The sequence below is a fragment of the Falco naumanni genome, chromosome 2 (assembly GCF_017639655.2).
Source record: "Falco naumanni isolate bFalNau1 chromosome 2, bFalNau1.pat, whole genome shotgun sequence".
Classification (NCBI taxonomy): Eukaryota; Metazoa; Chordata; class Aves; order Falconiformes; family Falconidae; genus Falco; species Falco naumanni.
Genome location: NC_054055.1, coordinates 59046135 through 59070496, shown reverse-complemented (window position 1 = coordinate 59070496; position 24362 = coordinate 59046135). Strand labels below are relative to the sequence as shown.

General features: G+C 39.9%; 1 protein-coding gene across 1 annotated transcript in view; it reads right to left on the bottom strand.

Annotated features, from left to right (window-relative positions):
- Positions 1–24362, bottom strand: part of PCCA (propionyl-CoA carboxylase subunit alpha) — a 287945-nt gene that overhangs the window by 62530 nt on the left and 201053 nt on the right. Inside the window, exon 21 of the mRNA XM_040584163.1 lies at positions 10800–10898. Coding sequence (XP_040440097.1) covers positions 10800–10898 — 99 coding nt within the window. The remainder of the gene's footprint in view (positions 1–10799; positions 10899–24362) is intronic.

Below are 24362 nucleotides of genomic sequence, written 5' to 3'. Positions count from 1 at the left end.
AACAATTATTCTTTTATTTTCCACCTCTTTAGAAAAAGGACCAGTCTCCAGTTTCTCTTGTAAAGTTAGATATTTACATATTCTATACCTCATAATAGATGGTTTCATATTGCATGTGATAGCAGGAAAGTAATCAAATATAGAGGTAACAAAAGAGAATAGCTAATTATATGCAGTCATTGTTGTCCTAATAAATTGCAAATTATTTACTAGGAGGTTTACACCAAAAAGCAAGGGAAGTCTACCATTTAAAAAAAGACAAAACATCACTGTATGTTTACCTGCCAGAACAGTAAAATTACATTGTTGGCATCAATTATGTCATCTTAGATATAACCGATGCTCTTCTGGTTGATTCAACTGATACAGCTTCAGAGTAACTTAATTAGTGTAATATTAGTTAAAAGTATATTTTTTTTCCTTATGAGAAAGTAACAAATCAATTTGGGGGGAAAAATATCACAACTCAAAAAATCCATCTGCAGTCTCAAAGCTGTCAAATGGGTGTGAGTGTTACATAAATATTATATGTATTTTTACACACACAGGTTACAGTATGCTATACTGCATATGCTATGTATATACAAACAAAATGCTTATGCACACATATAAAAATAGACGTGTATACAATCATACAAAATGCGTTCCGTTTTCCTCCTCTATCTTAAGCACATGCTATACCACAGTCATTTCACAAATAATTGTTTTAATCTGCAAATCCCAGTAAATTACCAGAGGTTAGTGTGATATGACTTTAAATTCTTCTGCTTTGCCATAGAAAATTATTTCCACTTAGTTGAGTATCAAAGATCTATTCATCGTAAGATGCAGTAGGGTTACAATCAGCTTTGCATTAAGCTTGCAGTGGATGAGCACTTGCAGATAAAAACGATAACAACCCTTACATGAACAAGGATAAAGCAGCTCAGCCAAACATAAAATATATATTACTGAAAGAGATTCTAAACCAACATTATTAGACAACAACAAGATCTCAGAGTATTTTCCACAAATCTTCTGGTATCTTGGGCTCCCCAAGCTACTGGGGGGGAGCAGCTGCAGGGAGGGAGTGACACCAAAACAAAGAGACTCCAACAGACCAAAAGCAATTTTTTTGGTTTGCTTACAAATAAAAAAGGTAATGTGTCAAGTCAAAATGAATACAAACTGGCAAAGGAAATCATATATATAAATTTCTCAAACAGATTTACCTTCAACTACTATATAACGCCTTTATTTGTTGAAAGTAAAGCTGGAGACCATTTGTTACAGAAAATGTACGGGTTGTCACTTGGCAAATGTTTTTTGCAACTTTTTCAAGCCATGGCATGACTGCATTAACAGTCAGACAACAAGTATCAGACTATACAGAACAACAAAACAAACAAAAAAAAAGGTCAGAAAACCTATACAGACAAAATTTTGAGTGAAACACTGCAGTTTCCCAGCATGGTGCTGTTTTTCAGAATGCAGTTCTTGCAACTCCTATAGCTTCATTTCAACTGGTCGCTACCAGAAATTCTAAACATCTTATGCCACAAACTTCAAACAGAGAACACTATCCACTTTTGGGCCAATATTTATAAATTCCTGAAAATCCAACCTAGCAAAATACAGGCCAGAATCATCCCCAGACAGATCTAATCAAAAAACAAATTACTCTTACGATAGAGGAAGTCAGGGGAAAAGACCACAGTGACTTAACTTGTAAAGGTATAGCAGATTCATCTGCTAGTACCTCATCTGTAAGATTTTGTGTACGTGAAGGTGGTTGGACATCTGGAAAGTTCCATCACCCACCCATGTCACTTCCATCTTTGGAGTCCCATGGTTGGGTCAGAGAGGAGAAGAAAACTGCAGAAGTAGCTGTGAAACCATGAAGTCATCTTCTTGTCAAAATATGAGGATTGGTTTGGCTTTATCAGTCTCCTTTTCCTTCTCCTCCTAGAACCTTTGCAGAAAGCAGAACTTCATTTCAGCCCTCCCTCTCCACTATGCAAAATCCCAGACTAGGGACGTAATCCCAGACTCGCAATGTGATCGAGCTTTCTCACATAGCAGAGACTGTCTGCACCACACTATATTGTCAGACTGCTGCTGCCTCACAAGCCTTTCCACTTAGGGGTTCACTCTGCTTTTGTCACAGTTTAGCATTCTCCACTGGTGGTGCCATCGTTTCCTCTCCTTAGCGCATTAAACTACAGATGGAAACTCAGTCCGATTTTGTATGGTGCTCTACCCATAGCCATTGTAAGTTTTAGATCACGCTTTATAGTAAATGAAGCCTCAGTTCGCTGTTCTTCCTCACGGCATGTCTACATTTTCCAGGTTCTTAGGTTTCCAGGTCCAAGGACAGCAATCTACCCAGTGGCAAAGGAGATGATCAAGCCCTGCTGTGTATGAAGCATTTTGACATGTGAAAGATGTCCAAGCCTGATGTAAATGGCACTGCACTGAAGCAGTCTTTCCCTTTAAAAGGAATGCTGCCAGGATGCTGAGGAACCAGCCTCCCGAGCACCTGTTGCAAGCTACCTCAGTCCCTTTCCAGGGACTAAATGGTATCCATTCCCAAACAGTACAAATACAGATGTTAAACACAGTGTGAATGGCTTACAGGGCATCAATCCACACAGATAATGGTGCAGGTGCAGTTTCTAAGGGGCCGAGGCACCACATTACTACTTTTAAAAGAACCATTCTCTTAATGCCCGGGATTCAATTTCAGTAGATGGCTTAGGAATTTCTGCTCTCCCAATAACAGAAAAATGGAAACACAGATCCTTCCCAATATTTCTTTAGGTGATATCCAAAGTTAATGTCACTTGTTGCTTCTTTTTGCCAAGCTTTAGACATGCAAACATTTAATATTAATACTACTGCAGTATTGCTATTACATATACATAGAGCACCTTCCAAGCATGTCCATGTGCTCCTTTAACCCTCTGAGGCAGGTAGCTGTTACAAAGCAGTGTATGAGAAGCTTTAAAACAAACAAACAAAACAAAAACACCACCCAAAAAAACAACCCACAGGAAAGACTGTTTATTTGGTGTTGGTAAAGAATGAATCTAAAGGACGTTTACTTCAGCCCAACATTTCCAGCTATTTACAATTACTTACAATAATAAAGAATTTAGATCTCCCTGTGAACTTCTAAATTTTAGCTGTTCTTATATTAAAATCACAAAATTACTAAAACTTTTAGAAAATTCACCCTTGTTTTGACATACCGTAATACATTTTGCTCTTACAGGGGGACAGTGTGCAGGCAATACACTGCCATGTGATTCTAGATCTGGTAACGTTTGTGACTGCCCTGAGACAGAGCCTTTGCAGGATCCACAGCCCTTTCTCGCTCTTTGATGCCCCTCCTCTTCCTTCCTCTTTGCTCTCTGAATGTGTTACCGTGTTCAAGAGAACTATTCCTTGTCTTTCAAGGCTTAGATATCATAAAACTACCATGTCTGTCAACAACTGAATACAATGCTTTGGTCTTTGGACACATACAGAACCCTTATAGTTATTCATCCTGAATATTGTCTGTCATTAAAATTTATAGCCCCTTTGGAAAAAAATATGGCATGAGATACTGTGACAACTAACATTATTTGATTAACCCCTTGAACAACGCAGGATATAACTAATCCCATAAGGTTAAAGAAAGGGAGAAGTTTGTCATTTGTTGATAGAGCTTTATTGTGGAAGACCTCTCTGAAAAGTGGACAATAAATTCCAGAGGGGTTGATTTGGCATAGCAGCTGATCACTCATTTCCTTCCTGGATGAAAAAAAAAAAATTTCATTTTCATGAAAGAATTGACAGGGGTGGTAGTATGTGGTTTCTGCTTCTGCTGCTTAATTAAGGAAGGGAAAAAAAAAAAAAAAGCAGTGCTCTGTAATTTTATGATCTTTTATTTCCTTTAATTTTCCCCTTCCCTTCACACATTCTCCATTTGAACCATGGACAACGGTGTGGAGTCAGCCTTCAATTAAAACGATTTCGCACACATCTGCAGACTGCCCATGAGATTCAGGTACTTCCTATTTAAAGTAGACATTAATAGAAATACTCTGGTATGACAGTAAAGGATAGCCGATAATTTTGAAGGCTTCATGACTCAGGGACTGGCCATACTGCTGTTGTATAGGCTACAAGTATATTCAGGGTTCATTTTAAAAAGCAGTAAGTTTAACAATTTTGGCAAACACCCATGACAGTGAATCCATGAAAGCAGTATTTGTTTTAATATGCATCATTGGCAATTACAGCAAGCAGCACCAAAAAGGCCAGTTTTTACACAGCTTCCCTCTCCCTACAACTCTGGGAAATAAAGGAAGTCTCAGTCCTACCTTAAGTCACCCATGATCAAACGATGAAACCTAAGTGGTACAATTACTAGTTTTCTTGTACAGGAACTTTGACAAACTCAACAAGCTGAATTATCTAATGATTAGCTAAAGCAGATCACCCAGGTCTTTCCAAGTACACCTAGGAGATACGCGCTGAATCATGCATGCTGGCTGATGCATGATGCCCACCCCAGCTGTTACCAGCCAGAAGTAATAATTCAGTATGAACATCAGCTCTGTGCTTGGTTATGGTTAAAACAGAGAAAATAAGTATTAGAAATTAGTAATGAGAACAGATAAACAGCGAACACTATGAAGTTATAGTAGAAATCTAGGTTTTGTCTGTACTCTTAACACTGAGCACAGTTCTGGTCCCCACAGCTCAGAAAAGAGATAACAGAAATGGGAGATGTTCAGAGAGGAAGACGTAAAGACACCCTGCAAGGAACAACTCTGCAGCACTGAAAAGCGGTAACTGAGTGAGGATGAGGATACAAGCAGCATGGACACAGTGCGTAGACATGAACTGCTTGTCTCTTCCAACACAGGGACTAAGAGGAATTCAAATGAAGCTGAAGGACACTGCCATAGCAATTATTGGGCAATACTAAGGCTGCAATAACCAACTTGCCAAAATCCATCATTCGCTTTGTGCAACTGCAGGGAAAGAAGTAACAGCAATAACAGTGCCCTGACCGAGACATAGTAATACTTTCCAAATAATTTTAAAAGCTGTAAACACAGCAAGGCATACTACATGTGCCACAGGCTTTTGTATTTGTCTTGTACGTGGAAAATTTTTGAGAGCTTGTTTGCACTTGTCTCAAATGCTGAGTGTCAACTGAGGCGATAAAGAGCAGTTTTTCTGTATCATATCCACTGATCATTTTTGGAGTTTCAAGGCCGAAGTCCATTTTCTCAGATGACTGTGGCTGGATGAGCAAAAAAGAAAACATGAGCAGCCTGTGTTTCTGTACTGCTAAGTAAAGAAGGGCCACGGACTGATGCCAAAGCCAAATGGCAATAACTACCTCAGTCCCACTGCTTAGGTCTATACAGCATGGCATAAACCTGTACCAGATTTTTCTAGGTCAGCCATAACTGGAACAGGCTGAAACAAAGCCAGGGAGTAAGCTACCAGTTAATCAGTATGGACTACCAGGAATCTTACACTCCGGCTTTTCTTTACCCAACAGTATAGCTAGCTATTCAGATGTAGTATACCCAAATGCCTGCCCTATTTGCAAATCATTGTGTGTCCCTCTTCTAGAAACAACCTAGCAAAAATAATCCTGAAATCATGGGTAAATGACAACAGCAGAGTGCGGGCAGTAATTGCACAGTGCTAAAGAACGGACTGTCAAGCAGTCTTCACGTATATTGCTCACTAAAGCTCCCCAAAATAATTTTCAGGGTTTAAGAAAATGAGTGCGCTGAAGTAATGGTACTTTAGACCTGAAACCTATACAATGTATCATTATCACAGATTACACCCCAGTTCTCAAAACAGTAAAAATAAATAAATAAATAAATAAAGCTAATTTTTCTTAAAAAATTACATGTGTGTGTGAAAAAAAAAGTCTCCACAGGGTTGAAGGAAATGAATACTTGGGCACAGGCTTTGTTCTGTCAGACATTTCCCAGGAACAAAGGCTTCATAACCTACAGCATTTTCATTTTATGGAACAACCAAAATAATAATCAAAAGAAATATTGTATCAGAGAAGCACTTAAATTTGTCATATTGCAGGATGTAGAATATATTCCTCCTGCTGCAATTGTTGATGCAATAAATAAATGAAAAAAAATAAGTGATGCCATCACTGAAATCCCTGTAACACTGTAAGCAGAAAAAATTCCACTGATGAATTTTCATCTATTTTGTTCACAAAAAAACTTAAAGCTTGACGCAGTAGATGTCAGCTTTACAGGAGCATGATTTTGTTTAGTAATTCCATTACTCTCTTAAATTACATATTGTTTTGACCGATAAAGACTTTTTTTACTGCAGAGTTTGGGATGTCCAGCAGTCACAGAACAGTTGGGCTGGAAGGGACCTCTGGAAATCAAGTAGCCATAATCACTGTTCAAAGCAAGGCTAATGTCAAAGTAATATTGAGCTGCTCAGGACCTTGTCCAATTGAGTTCTATGTCCTACAGAGCTTCAGTTCACCACAGATCAATCCTCTGAAAGGCCACTGTAAAATTGCTTTGCCGAAGCTGCCAAAACCCACAAAGAGTTTTCCAGGCTCCAGGCAGAACATCTACGCTATCTTCAGAGGGTGGAAGGTTTCCTTACAGCAAGCTAGCAGCGCTGTGAGACCAGTGTGGGCTGACAATATGTCAGTGGAAAGGCTGGGTATATATGATATGAGAAAGAGGTACAAAAGCATTGGCAAAAGATGGTAACAAATAATTCCACCTAAATCATTCTATGATTCTGGCTTCGGATCCTTTTGCTACAGGGAACTGTCTGCAAATAAATGGTATGTAAGGATGGATCGAGTGTTTGATGATGGGATCAATGAAAGCGGAGCATTTAAGAGCACTACGGAGTTGTAAAATTTGTCTGTGTGGTGTTGCTGTGGAGCAGCCTCAGAATTTGAATGGTCGGTGGTGTGGTTGTAGAGAACTTGCCCAAACACAAGTAGTGTCAAAGCAAAGAGAGTTTCAGGATCTCCTACATGTTAGGGTGGTTTTTTTTTCAGGTTTCCCTTATGTCTCTGCAGATATCTGATCTTCCTGCACAGCGTCCCAGTAGCAGGTACCTACTCAGAACCTGACTGTAGTAAGGACAGACTTGCAGTTAGGTTCAAGTCCTTCTGCTGGACTTTGTGGATTCATCAGTCTATCCTGAGGTCCCCTTAGATTCTGATTTACATAAGGGAATAGAAGATGATGTTCAGCCCTACGGAAAAGGCAGCTTATTCCTCTCTTCTCTCCTTCCACCTGTTCCCCAGTTTATATGCACAGGGCGAGAGAAGAGGTCATAGATTATGAGTTCTGCAGGCACAGGCTCACCGAAATCCAGCTTACTTGTATATGGGAGCAGAGACAGAGGGATAAAAAAGCCCTCATTGGCCTAAAATACGCCTGCTGCCTTTCCCCCAGCTGTTGTTACTTTCCAGGATACCATTCTGAACTACCATTCCCCCTCCCAGTTTCCACTGGAGTTCTTATGGCTCTTTTCTGCAACTCAATCAGCCTCCTCTTTTCCAGGCACTCTCCACAAGAATCATTAAGCACCTCATTTATTTGTTTATTTTTACTATAAATATGGCCAGAAAGGCTGTACCATACTCAAATAATGTTTTATATATAAACGTATTTTAAATGTGTTTTCAATTATTAACAGCTAATCCCTTCAAATCTGAATCCTCAGGAAGACATATTGTAACCACATACCTATAGTTACTTCTCTGATTTTCAGCCAAGGCAGAGCCCAAATTCACAGTAGTTAGGTATAAGTCCGATTCTGAGCCACTAACGCCTTTGGAAGCAGGTAGGGAAAACCATTTTGGTAACATATTTCTGCACACAAAAATCAATTTGCTTGGTGAACAAAATCCTACGCTTCACTGCATTGAATTCAACTTCCCCAAATGATAGGCAGCATCTAGTTACAACTGGAGAAAATGCTGAGAAACTGGGATTAGCCAAGGAACTACTACAAACAACAACAACAACCCGTGACGAAATCTGTGTACTTCAAGAAATGCTACGGGGTCTGCCCACACCCTCATCCCTGGAGACTGTATCTCAGAAATCTCTTGCTCATATGATCTCAAGTTTTCATCACTTCATCACCTTGCACAGCACAGAGATTTCCGAGCCCCCGTGCTGCAGCCGTGCGGACCTGCAGTATACCCCAGGGTTCTGGTCTCTCTATCATCTGGGGACCTGGCCAGGCACTCCGCAGCGCCCATCTGCTGCACACAGATGGGCTTCCTTGCCAAGGAAACAAAAGCGGGAGGGAGGGGGCTGCCACACATCCTAGTTGTGCCCTGATATGCCCTAGACAGACTGTGACCAGGGCACATACCTCTCCTCAGGTGGTCAGATGTATTCCCAGGTCCCGTACTCTAGAAATAGTCCTAGAAAACCTGTTTTTTAAACTCATAGGCCCTTCTTAACTCTGTGGCAGGGCTGGTGCTCTGCTTTGCTCTAATACACGTTGAGCCTTTAGCAGAGGAGTGGAAATATAGGAGAACGCTTAATTACTTATTTTTAAATGTGCGACAGATATGCAACAATTTGAATGTCTAGACTATAATTTACATAAATGTATTTTAAGCCAAAACATTTTAAAATTATTTATTTCCTGCTTCTATGCTTAAGTGCTTTGCTGGATTGGGGCCAGACTGCAAGATCGAGCTGAAGGTGCATAAATCAAACCTTCAAAGAAATGTAATGTTCACAAAGACTGTATTTGGTTGAGCAAATTTAGAAGAATGAAACCAACTATGAAGAGAAACTAGATTGGCTGAAAATTAATAAAGCACAGCTGGAATTATTCAATTCATCCATATTTGTTGCTTAAATGGCTCTAGGGCTGAGTCTTGCTGAAAGAAGATACTTCAAGACTCAGGGGTCAATTGCTTTTGGAGACAAATTGACCTACAGGAATACACTTGTCTAATTTGGTTCTTGCAGTGGGGCAAGTCTACAGAAATATATAACCAAAAAACCAATTTAGATTCCAGTGAGCAGATATCAGGGATCAAGTTTAAGGTTCCCATAAATTTACATCTATACACTAAAAGATTAGTAACTTTTAAGCTGGGTTTCTTTGCTAAAAGTAAAGACTTACGGATAAAATCTGAGAAAGAAACAACATACGTGCTTATTCCACATTCTGTTAGATAGATGCCACACAGGCAGCTCATTGCTGTGGCTAGCCCTGCAGTATTTCATACAGTCTGGTCATACTCAGGGAGTGCAAGTAACTATTGCTGGCTCAGCTCCTAGAAGAAAGCATGCTCAGATCTCACGATCATTAATTTTGAAACTAATTTTATGTGCCAGTTCAAATATTGTACTTTTAGTTAAATGATCTTACTACTGTTAAGTTATACTCTGAGATCTGTATCTATCCATACAGTTACTAGTTTGCAACGAGGCCTTCTGAATACAGTTATCCATTCTAAATAGAATGCTTTTCTCCTAAATGGATTTTATATATTCATACATCAGTATTGTTTCCTATTCGAAATTAGGAATGTACTTTATAAAACAGCACCAAAATGGACCAGTATTAAAATATAAAAACAAACTTTAAAATAGAAAATTATTTTAAGATATACACAAGTCCGGAAGCTGGCATTAGCCTTCCAAGAAATCTAGAAAACTTAAGCCCAGAATTTACTACGGCACGTAATGAAAATTTCACTCTCAGTCAACACTAACCTTGAAAGAGACAGTATTTTTTATCTTAAAGTTGCAATCTTTTAAATTCAAAGCAAAAATAGTATTTCCAGTTAGGTAATTTACTAGGAGTGAAAATGAAAAAATAGATTCACATATTTCACTGTAAATTGTCAGAAATTTTATCACTGTATCACGGATAAATGTATAGGAGATAGATAATGTTTTATGTAGGAAAACACTTTCAGTAACTCCAAAAGTTTTGATTATTTTTTGTTTCCTTTCACCCTGCCTCTCACTATTACTAGGATCAATGGATGTTTAAAAATAAATGATTTTTCAACAAATATATAGATCCTGACTAGCATTACCTTCAGAAAATTTACAAGGTAGTCAAAGGCACACCTGATTGTTTGGAACTGGTTTCAAACACATTAGCAGTCAGAAGGAAAAACATACAACTACATTAATCTTTTTAGTCTTCTTTTCTTAGAGCCACACAAGTTTAGGACATTTTCTACATTTTTCTTCTCAAATCATGGAACTAATAATTTTTCATAAAAGTATATTTAAAAAGTGTTACATGGGAGGTTCACTGTCCTGTGACTTTCAAGCTGCAAAGGCCCAAAAGCGGAAAAAACACAGGATCCAAACACAAGGAAGAGAATAATTTTACTGCGGGACCCCATGCGGGTTTTGGTTGGTTTTTGTTTGTTTGGGTTTTGTTGTGGATTGTTTGGGGTCTTTTACAGTAAGCCATTTTTTATTTCTTAAGTGATTAAGAAACTCTATCTCCTCACAGCCATTAAATAAAGAGATCCCAGAAAGCGGGGTAAATTTCTGTCTAAAATAAGCAACTTCTCTTTAAAAGAAAGATATTCAAAACCCTAGATAAGTAACTTTGAGACAAGTTCACTCTACTGAAGCAAGTGCTGGATGCATTCAAAGAAGAAAGATTATACTATTCGCACATCGTCACATAGGTTTTATGATGCAGCAAGTTCAGATGCCATGTATCTGTATTATTTATATACCCAAAGGCTTCTGGTAATCTCAGCTCCACAAACGAAGCACCGGTGAGTTTACCTGTATAGTCCTCTGAGTGCCATCAATGGTGACAGACAACAAGGGTGAAGCCAGGTTCCACTCGCTGGTCACATTTAGTTTCATCCCATCAACTTCCACCTGTTGTGACACCAAACAAGGCTGTTACTATGAAGACAGACAGAAAACTGATCTCAAGTTCATTACTGCATACAAAGCAGCAACCATTTTAAAACAGATGGCTCCCAAACAACCTGTCATGTTTACTGCTTCTGCCATAAAAGACAGGGTCCAACAACAGAGTCTTCCAGCTATCTCTGGGGAGAGGTGAAGGACCTGTGAACAGCTGCCTCCGAGTAGCAAGGTTTCAAGTGATTTCCAGCAAGTAACAAACAGCCATCCAACTTTTAAACCTATCTGGACATGCTACATTTACTGCAATTAGACAAGTAATGCATATAAATTCCAGTGACACCTTGCAACCCACACAACAGGGCTTGCATATAATATTCTCTCCAAGGACCAAGGAAGAACTTTTCCTATGCTTCTAATGAAGGGGTTTTGCATTGTTATCTTAATTAATATGAGGCAGTAATTAATTCTTCAGTGTTTTGCCTCAAAGTCCAGAAAAACTTCACAAATTCTGTCATGTTTTCTTCCAATATACAGCTGATCAGAGGAATACAATTTCTGACTTGAATGCCAATGTTTATCCAAGAAATAATTTTTTAAAAAAAAAATCATCCCATGATGTTTATACAAAAATGTTTCTAGGTGAAGAGCAAAAATTCTGAGCTCTTAAGAAAGTACAGATCAGAGTAGCTGTAATGACACTTCTGTCATTCTTCTATTGTATGATACTGTTTAAAAGCACACATCATGCATTCAACACTAAGAGCCTCAGATAAAGAGCTGGATTATGAAAAAAAAATTACTATACATGGACTAATATAATTAATGACTGATATTTGTGGCATGTTTTGAACACTCATGATGCTATCCAGGGTTGGTGAATATGGTGTCAGTTATATATTTTACTATAAACAGAAGAAAAATAATGGTTGGCTGATTTCCTTCCTCTCTCAAAATCTCCAAAATATTTTTGATCAGTAAATTACAGATAATATTGATAATGACACAAATATTGCATACATTCTCAGTAAAGGAAAATTACTGCATTTAAAATAAAAGCTGAGCCCAGATTTCACAAAATAAAACTTATAAAGCCTATTCTTTTAGATCTCAGACCCAATCATTATTCCACCTTATCATGAGAACAGGCAACTGTAACTTAGAAGAAATCCGTAACACAGAAGTGCAGACAAGCAACTGTATAATTTGATAATTTTATTTCAGAATTTTCTTAAGAAAAAAAAGCTCTGGCTTAAAAAAACTCTGATTTTATAGACTTCAGTTTCAAACACAAAATCTGTCTTAGTGATGCAATCTACTCAATTTCAACAGGCTTTAACTAGAAATAAAGTTACACATAAAGAACATGAAGAAAAACAAGTCATTTATAATATTTCACCAAGAGGCCAGATTAGCCGGCATGCTTTAGGTACTTTACACTGCTCCAGTGATGCAAACCAGCCACAAACCTGGCTTGAGTTAGACCAGACCTGCAGGTGGTTTGCATTGCCAGAGCACCGCAAAGCAGCTGGAACATGCTGGTGAACCTAGCTCGCTCTCAGCAAACCCGATTCAGCAAATACAGTCTTTATTGAGAACAGCAGAAATATCTGGAAAAGACTTTCCAAATGGAGAAAAAGCAAATCTGCTGCCGTGTCTCAACCCTCTTTGATTACCAACTGAACTTTGATAAGGCAATTATTTAAAATGCTGTCTGTCATTATCACTATAACCAAAGAAGACTGTCTGCGCTGGAACCTGCATCTGAAAACATTTACCGTGTTTCTCCAGGGAACGAGAGCAGACAGCATGAAAACATACCAGACTACTGGCCACCAAAAAAACTTCAACCGTACATGTTTGTTGCACTGCAGGATTTACACACAGCCTTGCAGAAAACCTATAGCTGATACCTATAGTCCTAGGTGAAGGGTGTTCCAGTGGCAACATGCAAGTCAATACCTCCACAACAAACTCAACTTAATCATTAGCTCTTTTGTCACTGTACAGATGAACAAAAGAAAAGTAAACCAAGTGTGTCACAGCAGTAAATGACCTGTTCAGATCCCACACAAGGGTCTATACAAGTCTAGCCATCACTGAGTCCAGATTATGTTGGTATCAAAAAATTTCTGGTGGAAACCACCCTGAAAGAAGAGATGCAAGCAGTCAGATGGTAGGTCTAAACAAACCGTGGCACTTTAGGAACACTATGGCTACTTACGTGCAGTAGAAAAACCTGCAGACAATATATTGCCTATATTATGTTCTCCCCGTTCAAGAAAGAATAAAGGGCCAGGGAAGGGGGGAAGTGTTATTGGAACTAGTGTGTACCCCCATAAACTGCAGCAGTCTTCTCACAGAATGGCGCTACAGGCTCTTAACTACTTTCACCTGGGGCTCACCATAGTATGTGCAACTGGGGAAGACGATGTGAAGCCAAGAGGATCACAAGGGAGTTGTCCATCTTTGCTCCAACAGGTAGGATGACAAAGCCAGGAGGTCAAGCCATCAGAGAAAATGAACAGGGACGGAGGGTAACATTTATCATGTAATGAGCATGTTACTTTCACTACAAACAAGAGGAAAGTCGGAGGTAGTGGGGTAGAAAACACCAACAGAAGAACCCAACAACAGATAGGAGTTGAAATTAAACTGATGCTTTACCTAATGGCGCAAATTTTCCTTCTGCAGCTTGGCAGCCAACAGCTGTGCAAGGTTAGATGATGGAGGTAGGGGAATAGATAAGATATTCTAAGAACTTGTCAGAAGTCTGCATTTGCCCTCATTCTTCCTCTAGTAATTGATATGATAACAGAACCTAACAAATGCTGCAACAAAACCAGGGTCTTTTTGCTTTAGTCTTGGGGGGGAAAGGGGGTGCAGAGACAGACACAGGGATGACTAATGAAGAGTTGCATTGATAATTTCCTGTTTTATTTTGTTTCTGTGCTCATAAGACACCATAAACAAATCATCACTCAACAGATACCAAAACTTGAACTGTAGGGGGGATATTCCCATCAAATCATTCATGCAGCGGGTCACATTGTGCTTTACACCACAGCTATATAGTCTAGCTTTAGCCGCAACTACTCAGTTCCAAGCGTATGCATGTGTGTGTATGTGTGCATATACATGTTGTGGGGGGGGGGGATTACTCTATAGCAGCTATGGTGGTTTGAACCATTGCTACACTACATGAATGTGGGTGGTGAGTTTTATTTTATTTTAAACAGGATTGTCTGTCCCTGTGTAAGGGCATAAAAGATAAAAGCAGCCATGGTCCTCTTTACCGTTATTTCCAATTCAAAAGCTATTGTAAATGAGGTCTCAGAAAGAAGAATGACAAGTCCAAGCCACGATGCTAGAAAAAGGTCAACAGCTTACTCTACTGTCACAACTTTGCAGACTTTAGCTGGCATGCACCTGAACTACACAAGTAGCAGCCCCTTCACCTCTTGTGGACTGAGTTCCTGATGTTCAGCATGATAGGTACCAGCTAACCAATAGTGCACAGAGCTGCAAAGCATAATCTGCATTCAGTTCCTTTAGAGAACATCATTTGGCATTCTATATGCATGTCAGGCAATTAAAGAAGGCAGCACAAGCCTGAGTGTTATAGCCCTGTTAATTTACTAATGCAGAGTCTCGCATACATCTGGCACATGTCACTTTTTTTCTCCTGGAAATGAAGGTGGTTTTCCAGGAGACTGGAGGGCAGCTCAAGCATTTGTTTCCTGCCTGATGCTTCAAAACATTATGCCTGAGGTTCCTCATGCCAGCCTCGAGTCTGACTAACTTAAAAGTCTGCTGACTTAAGCCCACGTTTCTAATTTTGCCTCCCAGCACAGTGTTTAACTGGACTTCAACTTGATGCTTTGGGTTTAACTCCTGGCCTGGGGTCCTGACCCTAACTACTGGGTTAGGCCACCCCTACCCTGATTCCTTACACCCCTTAACTCCACCTCTTGCTACAGCAGAAGTAATGGCATTCTCTACTCAATCACATCAACCAAATGAAAAATCTTTCTCTGCAGATCTGCCTTGCTGAAATCCTTCTCTGATCAAGACAGTTGTACACGAAGATGTAACCTTTCAGGAAAACAGACATTACTGTTCACAGAAGATTTACGAATATTCAGTGTCATAGACTCAATCCCTTCAACTGGCATTAATTTAACTGTAAATCTAAGGCACATCCACCAGGCAGCAAGGACTCTACAAACAGACACCTTAAAATCATCCTGCAAGGAAGGAACAATGGTAGTAAGCATCACTGTTGTAAACATGAGGTAGTATACATGTTTGAGGACTTTCCTCAAGCGTACACAGAGTAAAGACGTCCTCTTCTCTAGGAAAAGTAACTGTCTCTGGCAGAAGCCTCTTCATCTCCATCACTGCTAAACACCACCACCCATGCCAAAATAGCAAGGAGATTCTTTTCATTTTTATGACTCAGATAAAGGATAGGTATTCCTTCTTGTGCAGAAGAGGGGGCAGGCAGAGGACTCATAGCATGGTGTGGCGATAGAAGGTTCAGCTGCAGGCAGCAGTATTCAGTAACAGTTAAGTCTGCAATTATCTCAGACTAAGCCAAATCGAGCCAAAGTGGCTTTTGGTTCCCAATTTGCACAAAATTCCTGAAATTCTCATTTAATCTACTGTCCAGCTAATAGAAAAGCATGCAGAATGGAAAAGGCAAGTGAAAGCTATCTTTTGCCAAAGCTATCATCCCTTACCTTTTGCAAACCCACGTATCCCTAGGAATGTGAGCAAAGTCTTATGGGGCTAATGAGTCTAAGGCTTCCTTTAGAAGCATGATGCACAAAACCCCAGGCATTTTGTAAAATGTTTTGCCAGTCCTCAACATAAAAAACTCTCTCCCAGTCAGCAGGAGAGCTCAAACACTACCTTGCATCTCTCTGCATATTCCCAAAGTTAATAACCACAACACACTTCCTTATCATGGAAACTACCAGCCACCTGGAGGCTGTAAGGACTTTGGGTCCTTTTGCAGAGTTGTCCTGACAATTATTTGATCTTCCTATACAATCTTCTCTAACTCCCTCAACATTGTCTTCAAGTACCTTGAATAAAAAGGAAGTCTTAACTGCCACATTAGGAAATACTATCAAACAGTACTTCGCATGTGGTCATTCATAAATGCAAAGAAACCCATAAAGATTTCCCATGTGGGCAGTTCTTATTAAAGCAAGCTCCTTCTTGTATGTGCTTTTTCTCCTCTTCTTTGGACTATATTTGCCGGTGACCCAGGGTCTGATTACCATTAAAGTGTTCGACGTTTTGCAGGGTTGTTTCCTGGAAGAGGTGACAAAGCGTACTCTTGTCAAGTTTACAGATGGCACACAAGTGGGCCAAACAGTTCACATGCACTAAGTCAGGTCTGACCTAGACAGGCAGGAGGAAGGTGCTAATGGAAACTTTGTGACATTCAAGACTAATCATTAAGTCCAGCATGTGGGAAGGAAAAGCCCATTGCAATGATACAGGCTGGGACCTGACCGGCTGGGGAGCAGCTCTGTGGAGAAGGACTTGACGATGTGGGCAGACGTCAGCTGGACATGAATGAGTCATCAGCACACCCTGGCAGCAAAGGCAGCTAACAGTGCCCTGCGCTCTGTTAACAGAGGCTCTGTTAACTCTGCCAACAGAGGGAAGTGATTTGACCCCTTTACCCAAAACTCAGACCACATCCAGATAACTGTGTCCACCAGAAAGATACTGAATTTGGTTACACCAGGTTCCCATTAGCCCATTCCTCTTGCCTGTCTAGGTCCCACTGGGTGGCAGCATTGCCCTTGACTGTACTGAGCAGTTTCCCCAGTTCTACGTCTTCCATAAATTTTACGACTGTGCGCTCCCATTGCCTCCTCCAGGTCACTGATAAGGTTGTTGAACAGGACTGGTCACAATACAGACCCTTGGTGATCTCCAAGTAAAGTACAACCCATTAACCATGACCCACTGAGCCTAACCACTCAGCTGGCTTTTTATCCATCTGGTTGTGCAAGATGGTGCCAAAAGACTTGCTAAAGTCAAGGTAAATGACATTCACTGCTCTCTCCTAGTCCACAAATCCTGTCAATTTATCACGGAAGGCTCTCAGCTGATCAGCCCTCAGTAAATTAATGCTGACTGTTCCCTATTCACCTTCTTTATGTGCCCAGAAACGTGATCCAAGAGAACGCACTTTATGAACTTCCCAGGGACTGGAGCGAGCCTGACACAGGCTGTAGTTCCATGTGGTTTGCTTTTGGTCTTTTCTGAAGACTGGCGCAACATTTGCTTTTCTCCAGTAATGAGGGACCTCCCTCAACCTTCATGACCTTTCAAAGGTATAGAGCGCAGACTTACTACCGCATCAGTCAGCTCTCTCAGTACTCTTGGATGCAGTCTGTCTGGTCCCACAGCTTCCCATGCATTAAACTCTCCCAATTGCTGACTTGATCTGCATCGGCCTCCTCCCTGAACTCTTTCACTAATAACAGAGGCCTAGGAGACCTTGCTGCTGAAGACTGAAGCAAAGATGTCATTAGGTGTCTCAGGTTTATCTGTGCCTGCTGTTATCAAATCACTCGTAATACCTTTGTTGATGCAGCATTTCCCTTTTTCAGCTTTTTATTACTAGGACAGTGGTAGGAGTTGATCTTGTTGCTCCTAACATTCCTTACTACTATAAGCTTTGGCTTTCCTAACACTACCCCTCCATGCCCAGACAATTTTTCTTAATTCCTCTTTTGTATCCTGTCCCTGTTCCCACCTCTCATATGCTGCCTTTTTGCACTGGAGCTCTGCCATTACACCTGTTCTTAACGAGGCTGTTTTCCTGATAAAGGTGATTATTTTACTGAGTATTCCTGCACTTAGAGGATGCTGTCCTTAAAGACCTGCCAGATTTTCCGAGCAGTTTTGCTCTTTAGAGCGGTCTCCCATGGAGCTCTCCCTACTTGCTAAATAAACAAAGAATAAGCTCAAGTCCACGAGCCTGAAGTCCAGGGTCTGTACCATGCTAATCATGTTCCTCACTCCCTTCAGGATCCTCAGCGCCAATCATTTATTTCATGGTTGCCACAGCCAAGGCTGTTATTGATTATCATGTCTTCAACCAGTTCTTCCTTGACAGTGAATAGCAGATCCAGCTGTGTCAATACCAATTCACTATCCAGTACCAGTATCAACCAGTTATTCCAAACACTCTTCAGAATTCTTCCTCCTTGCATCCCACCATGTTGCACTTCCAGAAGATGTCAGGGCCCCTCCCTTATGAGGACCACATTCTGTGACACAGATTCCCTCCAGTTGTTGAAAGAAGTCTTAGTCTGCTGCCTCACCTAGATCAGGTGGTCTGTAACGTGCTGTCACCATGCTAATTTTTTTTTTAATTAAGTCAGTAGCCTTCCCCTGCCAAGTGATTTCACAGTCTGGACACTTGACTTTCAGCTTCTCTGTATGCACAGACTGACTTGCTTTCCCAAAACTCATGGCAAATCTAGAAACATAGATGGTCTTTTCCTCACTCTAGCGAAGGATACTTCTGGCCCCCAAGCACAGACATATCTCTTGCTTCTTAAGCTCTGCCCAGTCATATTTACACACTACATACATCCTTGCTGGTGCTGGTCCTTGTGCTAGCTGTGGTGCATACACACACTAGCATGTATCTGAAAACACTGATAGGATTCACACCTACACCAGTGACATGCACTAGTCACTTTGCCACCATCACCACCCTGGCCTGCATGCAACACTGCCACTAAAACCCTCATTATACATGCACAGGTCATACAGGCTTTTCCAGGGAAATCCACACTGACACCACTTTCAAGATGACTGGGCTCATCTCCATGAAATTGTGCTTTCTTCTGAGAATGCCACATGACCAAAGTTGGTAGATGTTGGTAAGTCCTTTAGGACACTAAAACGTCTTAAAAGTTTTGCTTATGACTGTTAGCAATGGTCTAAAAACTTGCAGAATTAGCTGTCAAAAAAGTGCATGAAAAAGCAAGTAAGACAGAGAGACCCTGTGGCCAACAGTGCGGCTTACTGACAAACTCATAAAAATGTCACAAAGAGAAGTTCCTCTAAGCCTGAAATGGTGGCTTTCAAATAAAAACTGAATTCACCAATGCTTATATGACAGCAATTTCTTTGACTCAGATTAGCCAGTCGGCTTAGCTTGCATTTTCACCTTGTAGTTATTGACAATATAGTCACATCAGATTAACAGATTGACCTTTTTTCTTCTTTTCTTCAAGTGACCGTAAGGTTAGCTTTTTGGACTTTTGAAGTGGTTGGCCAGATGCTTTCAAAAGGAAGTTAAAGTATGTGAGTCTCAATCTCATTAAAAAGGCCTCTTTTTTTTTTTTTTAAACAAACTTTCCTTTTGTTCATATCAGCACTTTTTTAAAAGACCCCAAGAGAGAGTTCCAGTCTATAGATCACTTGTCCTGAAGAAAGCTCTGTTAACTATTTATAGATCATGTCCTTTTGTACCAAACTAGATCAAGCAATTTATTCAGTGCATGACTGCAGGAGAGAAATTCATTTGCTCTAAGTATCATCAAGGCAGCCTTTTACGTGCTACGAACAAGACCAGAAGATCTGAATTGCTGGGCTCTTACTTCAAATGGACATTTTGACATTGTGTGGGGTGCCATCATTCCTTTCAAGTTTTCAAAGTATTAAGCACATTCATAGAATGGGCAGTCCTTAATCACAAGAAGAGCAAATAGCCCATAACCACTAGAATAAAGCAAACACGTGCACACATTCAAATTCTCTCTCTTTCCTTTAAAGCAGCTCTTATAGATGCAAATTACCATTAGCTGCTTTGGTATATCTCACTTTAGAAATGGGAGCATGCCAGCCTAGAGACCAAGGAAAGGAGCATACAAGCTGAGGAGCCGACACCTGTTAACAAGAGAATCAAAACAAAACGAGAGAAGTGATGGCCTCTATCACCTCTAATCAGCAAGGGCTGTCTCTGAGCATCCGTCAGGGAAGTGATCATCTCTGGAAAACCATAGACAGGCTGTACCCAACAAAAACACTCCACTGTGGCAAATGCTTTAGTTTACTACTACAGTTTTCTTTGTGTCCTTGTTACTAAGATGACATTTCCTATTTGTAACCTGAGCCCACTAAAGTTAAAAATTAAAAATACAGCAAAAAAATAAATCAGCTATTAAAAATCATCAACATTTCCTGGCAACAGCTTCAGACACAAAAAGCAAAGCTAGTCTGAGGAATACAGGTTTCTACTGTTATAGGATCAGTGTGGAAAAGAAGAAAGAACATGCCTTGCTTCCCTTTTCCAGTTGCTCTACCGAGACAAACACCCTAGCTCTGCCTAGCTAAATACATTCCAGCCTGGCTACGGGTATTGCTTCTAGATGGCTGGAAAACAGTGCAGGTGGTTCAAACAGGATTGCTAATACCACATGCAGACAAGGCACTTGCAAAATTGCATTACACTCCAACTTTCCCTGGCCAGTAGGATAATGTGTTGGGGATAGTCTTATTTTCTATCTTGAAAAGGGGTCTAGCATACTGACCCATGACAGATTCTGGGTCATTGAGAGCATTATGCTGGGAGTTAAAAATACATTAGGAAAATAAAGAGTGATAAGGTAGACAGTGCTGGTTTAGCAGCTTTTCAGTCATGATTCATACCTGAATACTGAAATCACTAAGCAAGCCTGATTCCTAAATGACTTTCAGCTGCAGTTTCCGTTCTTTCACTTCAGAGGCACACAGGGATCCCAAGCCCTACCCCAACTTGGCAGTATAAATTCTCAAAGAGTAGAATGACATTATCATACCAAAGTGCCACTGCAAAACATGACAGACAAACTCATATTACCATTTTAGATACAGAACATTTGGAATATATTTATTTATTTATGAAAGCATTCATCTAATGCATATATTCATTTAGTGAAAGTTATGTGATAAGGATACACAAGCTAAGAACAGGTTACTTTTTAAAATAGAGACCCCGTTATCACCAGAAGCTGGATCTCAAGCTTAGAGTCAAGAATTAATGAATTCCTGCCTTGGCTGCCAATGTGCTGCTGCTGACAAGTCAATCAAAACACTCAATTCTCTAATTTTTGTTTTATTAATTGGGAGAGAGGGGTGGGAATTCATGTTGGCTATCAAGGAACTCCCAGTACCACTACCTAGATATCCATTTGGAAAAATATCATCGAAAATATAAATTAGGAAGATTATCTTTAAAAAAAAAGACAGGAAGAACAACATATGCACACATAACCCTAACATGAACACAAAAATAATTAGTTCCTACTGGTCTCCTTTCTATCTCCTTTCTAAACAGAGAATTATGCGTTAGGTAGACGTCCATGTCCAGTCTAAACAAAGCATACCACAGCAATCTGAAATCATGAGGACCATATCCATAAACTGAAAAGTATTTTATTTCATACACCATTTACAACTTGATACAGAGATCCAACAGAATCAGCAGGCTCCAAAATAACTAATGAGAAAGAAAAGCATCACTTTGTTATATTTGGAAGTTGTACTCTACCTCTGCCTAGCTAATGGTGGGTAGATGTTTGCACCGGACAGAGTTTGCAATTGATTTCAATTACTTTTTCCATTGCACTACTACGGCAGCAAGGCTATCTTCTCTTCAAATTAGTAAACAGCTAGAATAAGCAACAGCTAAAAGAAAAAAAAGAAAAAAGTGTCTTTGATTTGACATTGTGTAGTGACAAGAAGAAAGTACAGTGGGCAACTGGGTATGGATTTCATCCAGCAGTTCCAACCTGCTGCTCTCAGCTGTCACAACAGGATATAGGTCAGCACAAGTCCTTCAGAGATCTCCAGCCCAAGGTTATTCACCACTTACACTAAAAGCTTTACATGCAAAATATCCGATGTTGCGATCTTCCCCAAACTGCCCCGGATGCTTCAGGACAGTAAGTGTATCACGGAATCAAACCTGATTCTTTTTAAAGCCAAATTTATTTTGATATAATCTGCGATCCAATATAAGTCTTTCAATCAAATAGCTAAAGGGAACACTTCTGCATGCTTTATCAATCCACTGGATTAAGGAAAATACTAAAAGGGCAGCTAGACCAGCTATATCCAAAGTACAAGAAAAACTGTGGTTGTAGGAGACCTTTTCTTTCTTACAACCAGAAGATAAAAAAGCTACTTTCATTTCTGAAATAAAAATAAGCATTAAGGAAGAGGAGACTAGATGCAATAAAAAATACCTGAAAACCCATTCCCATAGTTTGATTAGTTTCCAATTTAAATGACTTCAAAATCAAAGCAAGTGTTTTCACTGATGACTTTCCAGAAGCTGCTCAGAAATAACAGCATCATCAGATGCTTACCCAATCCCTTCTATCATTCCCTGCTCCCCCAACCACACACTTGAATCGTCTCCCTTGGGCATGTTTGACCAGCACCAAAACAACAATACTCATTTTTTTATCAAAACACACCAGCCATCTTACAGGGAAAAGAAAGAACTGTAAGGAATTACCAGGAGTAATAGTAGGCATATTCCCTCTTTAGAAACCCCTCCAATAGCTTTTAAAATAAGCCCAGGAAAGGGAGTAAGAATGTCACCACTCCAGAGATGTCAATGGCAAATGGAAAAGGGAAGAACACTGGCCAGTGCACAAGGGATAAGGATGCAAAGCCGACACAGCAGGGAAAAGATATTGCAAACTTATACAAAGGAGGAAATGCTGAAAAGTTTTGAAGTGTTTCCATAAGCAGAACAAATCAAGTCATGTAGCAATGTCAGAAAGATGTTTACATCCAACGCTATTTACCTTAGCAGTTAATGGGACTGCATTGTTTATGTTAATAAACTGATTACCGTGAATTCACTCAAAAGGCATAAAAGTACTGCTTGTGAATAGACACTTCTTTGAATTCAGTATTTCCTCATGGTTCCAGCTACTTACATTTAAATAGGTGACAGTGGCTTGCTACTGACTTTTACCAGGATAAACTCAAATTCACCGTGCTAATAGAACCAGTTAAATAAGAAACAATATTCCCTTCAAAAACACCATATAAATTAAATTTGAGTTCTTTTTTATGTTTTGGGTTGAACAATCTTAATTACATTTTTAACACATAAAAGTTGATATGGAAACTGTTCCACAAGTCGTTTGGAACATTCAGTTTTCCTATCTACGTAAGTGTAGGGGAAAAAGTGAAGTGCACACCCTGAAATAATTTGGCATTACAGACAGATTACCTACATCCTTTAGCATTAAACAAAGAGAATTTCCTCAACAGAGAAACCTCATGATATGATAACAATAGTGTAACTACAAAATTGTAGTCAGCACCTGCTAAACAATCTCTTTATTTTAATCACTTATAAATATTCAGACTTCTGGAAAATCGAAAATATGCATGTTTGTAACAGTTGTCAGCAAGAACAGATTAAGTTTTACACTGTCCTAAGTAAAACATGCAATGACCGCATATGAAGCTGCATATTTACTACAACACTGAAATTCTGGATATATGAATTAGATATCAGATACTAGATTAGAAGAGAACACACAGAGAATACTACGCAGTCATGAGATCTGCCTCTCAGGCAGCAATGGATGGGGCATCCAGACACTGCAGTTTCTATTGCCTTTGCCAGTTTACATACTGCTGGGAATGCATAGACTTCTTTTTGAAGGTTTTTTCACAAAAGGCTTACCTTTTATAGAATTGTACTGATGCTATCTCTAAACACATTTGGGGACCTTTCAGAAATTCCATTAATACTTCTTAACCTAATTTTTCTATCACCTTTTTCTAAAAACTTAGAAGACAAGACAGAATCTTTCAGTCTAACAGTCATCATTTCATATTCTCCAATGTAGTCACAAAACATCAGTGAAACTACAAAGATGAGAAAATGCAGGAAGATTACCTGTGGATCATAATGCTTCTATATTCAAAGCCCTAGCAGTTCCCAAGATAGTAACATTTTCCTACCTTTCCCTAACACTTTTAAAAAAGGGCCCAATTCCTGAGCCCAGTAAATGCAAAAAACATCTGTCCTGGTTTTGGCTGGGATAGAGTTAATTTTCTTCCTAGTAGCTGGTACAGTGCTGTGTTTTGGATTTAATGTAAGAATAAGGCTGACAACACACTGCTGTTTTAGTTGCTGCTAAGTAGTGCTTACCCTAAGTCAAGGACTTCTACGTTTTCCCATGCCCTGCCAGTGAGGTGGTGCACAAGGAGCTGGGAGGGAGCAGAGCCGGGACAGCTGGCCCGAGCCAGCCAAAGGGATATTCTGTACTGCAGAACATCATCCTCAGTGTATAAACCGGGGGGAGTTGGCCAGGAGGGGCCATCAGTCAGCAGGTGGTGAGCAATTGTACTGTGCATCACTTGTTTTTCTCGGGTTTTATTCCTCTCTCTGTTATCTCCCTTTTCATTACTATT